At 38.6% G+C, this 7,316-nt stretch overlaps 1 protein-coding gene across 1 annotated transcript; it reads left to right on the forward strand.

Annotated features, from left to right (window-relative positions):
• Window positions 1–1,855: 1,855 nt before the first annotated feature.
• LOC131332573 (uncharacterized) lies at window positions 1,856–2,227 on the forward strand. Its single transcript, XM_058366876.1, has one exon. It carries the CDS (start codon window positions 1,856–1,858, stop codon window positions 2,225–2,227), a length of 372 nt encoding a protein of 123 aa, XP_058222859.1.
• The last annotated feature ends 5,089 nt before the right edge of the window (window positions 2,228–7,316 follow it).

Below are 7,316 nucleotides of genomic sequence, written 5' to 3' on the forward strand. Positions count from 1 at the left end.
ACACTAAGACCCGTGAACACATACTTAGAAGCAAAAAGGGGCAAATATCGACGTGGATTAATTGGTCCCCCATCTGTACGTTCACTTTCAACAATGGATCCCCTTAAATCAAATTAAATCTAATCTAACCTCATATAGTACACCAATAATATATTTTGAAAATTGATATTCGCGCATGAGCCAGACTCACCTTGTTTTTGTAATAAAATGTTTTCTTTAACGTATCCAAAATTGAAGGCGTTACACTAAGACCCGTGAACACATACTTAGAAGCAAAAAGGGGCAAATATCGACGTGGATTAATTGGTCCCCCATCTGTACGTTCACTTTCAACAATGGATCCCCTTAAATCAAATTAAATCTAATCTAACCTCATATAGTACACCAATAATATATTTTGAAAATTGATATTCGCGCTCCACTTTTTATCGATGGTGCTACACTTTGTTCATGAAATTACTAGTAATTTCACGTTAAAATTTGAGCACTATAAAAACAAGTGGAGGACGGAAATCAATTTCCTATATTTATCACTATAAAATACTAGTAATATTGCAAGGGTGACCTCAGTATGTGGTCCATGGTCGGTTGCACGTGTCAGCCGCTCACTTGCCGACTTTTTTTTCTAAAAATGAATCTCAACCATATAAAACTTCCACCGGCCTTTTGGAGTACTATTTTGGAAAAAGGGGGAATCCCCATACGGCAACCAAAGTTACCTCTAGTTGAGATTCTGATGAAGAAAGCCACTCTTTCCACTTCATCATCAATTCCTTCGCCGATACGGAAAACATCAATCACGCGCGCCCCTCGTACTATTGAACATTGGTCTCGTGCAGGGGAGCAGATGATGCCTAACATTTCACTTGCGGAAGGATTTTTGTTTTCTGGAACGCCGATGAAGACAACAAATATTGCGAGATCCAAGAGCCATCTCACTTTTAGTGATCAATAAAATGTTGAATTAGCAATAGAGAAGCTACAGAAAATTGCAAATATACTGAACCTTTTTAATAGTTCTTAGTAAGATAAAAAATAACGATGATTGTTCAATGCATTTTACTTTTCAACAATGTTTTTTAGTAATTTCTTTTGGAAAATGATAATGGCACTCCAAAAATTGATGCAGGCACTCTAAAAACAAAAGAAAATAACTTTGAAATTACACTGATTTTGGAGTTGCTGCATCAATTTTTGGAGTGCCAATATCATTTCTCTTTTTTTTCTATGTAATAGCATATCTTCAAACACTTTATTCAATTTTTTTAATCATTCAGAACATTATTATCTAACACAGATATGCTCCTTATTAATTACTATCTTGAAGTTTTTCAATAGAAGAATACCAATTACGGAAAGAATTTATAAAGAATAATTGCATTGAATTTGGGAGTCTTTCGGTTCAAATTTAAGATATACTGGACTGTAAAATTTTTGTCAATCACACCATTTAATGTCAACCTCTGGTACAAGGTAGACATGAACACGTCTAAAATGTGGAGTCTCCATCTTGGTGGTTCTGGACCGTTGATTGCATTTTTAGACGGTTTATATGTATGCAAATGGTACCACGTCAGCTGTACCCTATTTGCACCATGCAAGAATTTCTCGAGTATACAAACTATAGTTTTCCCTTGGGCGTGTGCTAATCACACATCATTTAAAAGCGCGTGGATTTGATAACTTCTAACACCATTTCCACGTTAAAAAAAAATGTGTTAAAATAATCTCCACATCTATATAAATCTCCACCCACTAGAGTTCCATCTCAAAACCAAAACACTACCAGTCAACCAAAACCTCCAATCCTTCAATAATATTCCTCCTCTCCCCACCAAAAACCACCACCGCCACCATGTCCACAGACCACTCGTACTCTCACCCTCCTCCCCCAGTCCACCTGTGCTTCCTCCTCCTCATACTCTTCACCTTCATCACCTTCTCCTGGTACATCAACCACGAGTCCGTGTTCGAAGGCCTCTTCGATCAGATCAAGCTCATCCTGATCGTCTCCCCCTTGATTCTACTCCTTGCCGTTCACTTGGTTTCGAGCTTCGGGAGTAGCCGCGGATCGACGTTCTTCTCGCCGTTGCCGGAGAGAGACTCGCTTCACCGGGCCGGCGGAACTCCCTGGGGCGTTGGGTTCCTGCTTGTTCTGCTCTTCTTGATGATCTCTTACCACTCTTCCTTTCAAGAGCGCTGGTTCCCTCTTCTCGCTAGATCATGATCGAGATATGACCATAATATAGCGTATATATTGCAACCTATGTATAATTAGTAGTATGATGTAATTAGAGCAAAGTCCACTATCATCCTATGTGGTTATCGTCATGTGCAGATACCTTCCTCATGGTTCAAAATTGATCACATAATTTAACTGTGGTTTTGAAAATGTGCGGATAGACCCCTTGCCATCATGTTTTTCATCCATATTAACGGAGATATATCTCACACGCTTCTAAAATGTAATCTGAGTCGTTCATAATGTATTAAATAAAAAATATAGTATCTCTGTAAAAAAATCATCTCAATCAGGCTTTTTATTTTTTGATTGACTTGAATTTTGGCATAGATATAATACTCATAATTTACAATATCAACGGTTTGGATTCAATTCTTGATATAGGGGATAGTGTGGTAAGATTTAAAAAAGAAGAAAAATCAAAGGACGTGATAAAAGTATATCGGTCTTTTAATGTTGTGTCAGTTAATATGGATGAAAAACATGACGGCATAGGGTCTATTTCCACATTTTCAAAACAACAGGTAAGTTATGTGGTCAATTTTGAAGCATAAGGGAGGTATTCACACATGATAACAACCACAAGCGGTCAAAGTGAACTTTGCCCATGTAATTGCTGTATATGCCTGGCAGCTTGTGTAATTTGGTTGACTTCATGGTCGGAGGGTTTTTTTTTTAATTTAAATTCTGCTAAATTAGAGTCCCACCCGGGCTGTGGGGCCATATTTGACCCATCGTACGTAGTTAGGGACAAAATCAAAATTTCGTAAACGGAGGGCAAGTTATGAAAACTAAGCACAAGTACCATCACCCTATAAACAATTAAGTAGGTTGCTGATCTTCTAGTCTCAATCAATTATTGACATAGCCTGAAAATACTTCATAATTGTATGAATTCCGGATCTGAACGATATTATGCTCAAAATGCATGATTAAGCTCCATTCTTGAAAATATTGTTTGGACTTCTTAGTTCCTGAAAATACTTCCCAATTGATTGTGTGAATTAACTTGACGTTCTCGCCCTACTAATCGATAAGGAACTCCTAGAAGGCGAGACTGAAAAGGAAAATGGAATAAGTAGTTAGGAAGAAAAAGAATGAGTATTAAAAAAAATAATCGAAATGACACGGAGCCTTGGATCCCATAGAATACTAATGATTCCGTCTCAGCTAGTACGCGCCAACATGGAGTGTGCGAATTCACGTACAAGATCTCAAAATTTCAAGGGTAAACCACGCAAGCTTAGGTACCTATTGGGTTTGTGCACAGTTGCGTAACGATGATTTCAGGACAAACTTGTCAAGCCAAACAAAGTGAATGGCTGATCAATCGGATCAAAATAATAGGCTCGATATAGGGCTCTGTATGGGTACACTAGTGATGAAATAAACCACTTTTTGTGTCCCAATCATGTGGTTGTAATCCGCCATTGTCTAGCTGTGTTTCTTAACTTGTGGATGAAAGTAAACACAACTTGATACATGGCCTTAAAAGTTCCGATTAATAATCCGATCGATTACACACACATTTGGGTAACTACTCAAAAGCTATAGAGACATATTATTGAATCCAGATCCTCTATGAGGATCTCTTTGTGAGGGTTTTCATCCAAACCGTCCTAGAGATTGGGCTCTCTGGTGAATGGTATAAAATGGGGTCGGAGTTCAAACTTAAAATGAGGGAGATGTGAGTGTTTTACCGAAAGTATTTGTTTTTTGACCACCTGAGGGTAAGATGATCATATCATTTGATGTACAAAAGGATTAGGATCTAAATTGCTTGGATTAGAAAGTAGATACAACAAGTTTTTTCTAGCAATTCAAAGCACGTCCAAATTGGAGTTTGGAAGTGTCTGTGGCAAAATCGCAAAGTTAGACGTCTTGGAGAGTAAAAAAAGATAAAGAAATGAAAGTAATAATTGGATAAAAAAATGAGTACTGCTATATACACCGACCATTTTGGACCGAAACCGTACCGACGGCCGCGCGCGGCCGTCTCCGGCCACCGGACGGCCGATCCGAGCCGTCCAAAAATTTTAAAAAAAAAAACCGAGGGGCCCAGCGCGAGAATCAACGTCATCCGATGTGTGTAGGGTGCTTGATCTAAACACCCTATTTTTCGTGTATACATACGGTTTCGGTCCAAAAATGGTCGGTACGCATAGGATTTTCCTAAAAAAATTATTAGGGACCGTGCTGAGAGAGAGGGGGTGGTTTTGGAAAACAAAAGTGAAACAAAATTTCTCCAACCTCCTATTAACTATTGGCATTTCTTTTAAAGAACGGGAGAGTTGGGTTTGGGCTGGGCACATGAACTCAAATGAATCCAAGAGTGAGGTCCAAACCCAAATCTCTTTTACCATGGTCCACTATCGGGTAATGTCATACCGTACCCATGCATGTACAGCCCAGCCGGTTAACCAAATATGGACTCTACTCACTCCATTCAGGATCCAGATCCTTTATGAGCCTTCTTCCTAAGACACATAATTTTAGAGAGAGAGAGAGAGATGTCATGCTCAAAAGTTCAAAACCGCCGCAGAGGCAGAGGAGGAAGAGCAATGTATGAGGCGGGGTGAAGAATAGGAGGCTTCGTCAAGAACAAATGAGTCGCCTGGAATGTAGTTTCGAAGAGAGTTCAAAATTGGACTTTGAGAGGAAGCGTGGGCTGGCTATCAAGCTCGGTCTGGATCCACGGCAAGTAGAAGTTTGGTTCCAGAAACGAAGGGCATGGGGGAAGAGCCAGAAACTGGACGAACAATATGCCAAGGTGGAATCATAATCGGATTCTGATTACACGAACAACACACGTCAAAATTTCTCTGTTTCATGAATTATATATATGTCTTTAACTGATTGAATTAGTCATTAAAAACATGGCAAATACGCGTTTAAAGAATCTTATAAAGTTGTCTCCCAAAGAAATTTGTGTTGAAACCAAAATGAGTTTCCATGAAATACTCCTGAAAGACCCCATGAGACTAAAGTAAGACCCAAGAAAAGATTGTCAGCCCCAACCCCACCCAACCCAATTTTGGGTTTCTTCCAAAATGAGTTTTATAGCTCTGACCCTCTCACAAGAATGCTTTCACTCAATGGGAAAAAAATATGATGCTGCTGAAGTTTCCCCATTGATGCTCTTTCATTCCTTGTGACTGTCAACTGTTTTTGCTGCACCCCTACGTTCCCACCGTAACAATAAAAAACAGCATCAATTTCTTCCCTAAAAGAAAATACGTCATCTTCAAAGGGCATGATTGACCTAGTAATATAACAAGATTGGCAAAAATGGGTTGCCAATAATGGAGAGCTAATTTACCCCCAGAAAAAAAACATAATGGAGATCGAGCTTCAATGAGGGAAAAGCCAATGAGGATAAGATTGCCCGGCAAAACACTTATTGGAGCTCGTATTCTGAAAGTTAATTGGCATTGATTTATGCTTTCAATTTGGTACTATATTTTGCAACGAAGAAAAAGTGTCTTTTCTTCATATATTTTAATGCGCGAATTTTGCAATATTTAACTATGGACATTTAGCTTAGACTAATATAGTTTAAATTTTTATGTCTCACATGCGGTGTGGTGTATATGAAACTGATGTGGGTTTGCCAATTAACAGCCGAATCTATTTGAATTGAAGAAGAATTTGGGGTCAATAATTCCTCATATAAAACACTATTGTATCCCACGTACCTCCCCCTGGACTAATAATTCCGAGACTAAGCAAATTTTCAGATTATTGGAAAAATTAGTCATAAAGACGGTAAAATAGCTTTGGCTAAGTATGAGGGACTTTTGACTAAGTCTCCCATTATCTTACCACTTCAATCGAACGGTCAGTACATATCACTGTTAATTCTAAACCTTATTCATTTCTTTATCATATCTTAACCAAACACCGACCCTTATTCACCAGGATAAATAAAATAAAATAAAAGCATTTGGATCCCCCAGTATTATCTTATCCCCATTTTCTAATCCATCGAAACAAACAGGCCCTTAGGATCTAATGGGACATTCTTTCTTTGGCTTCCTAATTCATTGGTAAATGATTAAAGATGAATTCATCATCACAGAAAGATTTTCCGGAATAACCCTGCTAACCACAACGACATCCGTTCATAGATTCTGCACAAATTTTGTTGTGGGCCCATCACGGATCCCACACAAACAATTTGAGTTGTTAATTAAATGTAAAATATTTTTTTTAGGGTCTTCGTAAAAAATCAGCTCAATCTAACCTATAGGTGCTTGATCAGAACAATTCGAGTTGATTAGATCGAGCACCTTTAGGTATCGGATTGAGCTGATTTTTTGCAAAAACCATTGAAAAAATATTTTACATTTAATGAACGACTCGAATAGTTTGTGTGAGACCCATGATAGGCCCCATAACAAAATCTATGCACAGATTGTCTGTGTGTATAGATTTATTGTATCCGGAAGGGATCAGAGCGATCTTTAATCAGATTAGTAATCATGATTAGTGGGTCATCCCCTGAATTTGGTGGTATATTTCCATATGATTCCCATTGACAGGGAAGTGTCATATGTAAACGTGCAATACGCCCGCAAGCGTCGGCTATTTTAATTGGGACCCGTAAATAGTCACATAAGCATAAAATTAGTCCCTAGAATTAGCTAATTTATTACGTGTAAATTGTTTTGGACACTTAAATTTTCAAATAACTTGCAAGATGCCATAAGCTATGCACAGGGCGTTTTAGAGAGAGAGAGAGAGGGAGGGTGTGGGGAACAGCTTAAAAGATGACCAGGAGTAGGGTTGCAAACGAACCGAGCCGCTCGCGAGCGGCTCGCAACTCGACTCGTTAGTAGCTCGTTCGAACTCGACTCGAAAGATAAACGAACGAACTCGAGCTGAATTATTTAGCTCGATTTATAAACAAGCCGAGCTCGAGCTTGCCAAAGCTCGGCTCGAGCTGGCTCGCGAGCCAAATATAATATATATATATATATATAATATTTTTAATACTTAATATTTTGGTAAATATGATTGCTATCAACATGGGAGCACAGCGTTTTCCACGCATGGGAGCACGTGTAACCATGTA

Source organism: Rhododendron vialii, chromosome 7a (genome assembly GCF_030253575.1).
Source record: "Rhododendron vialii isolate Sample 1 chromosome 7a, ASM3025357v1".
NCBI classification, from domain to species: domain Eukaryota; kingdom Viridiplantae; phylum Streptophyta; class Magnoliopsida; order Ericales; family Ericaceae; genus Rhododendron; species Rhododendron vialii.

Coding starts and splice junctions, on each gene's coding strand:
- LOC131332573 (XM_058366876.1), top strand. CDS start 1,856: ATGTCCACAGACCACTCGTACTCTCACCCTCCTCCCCCAGTCCACCTG.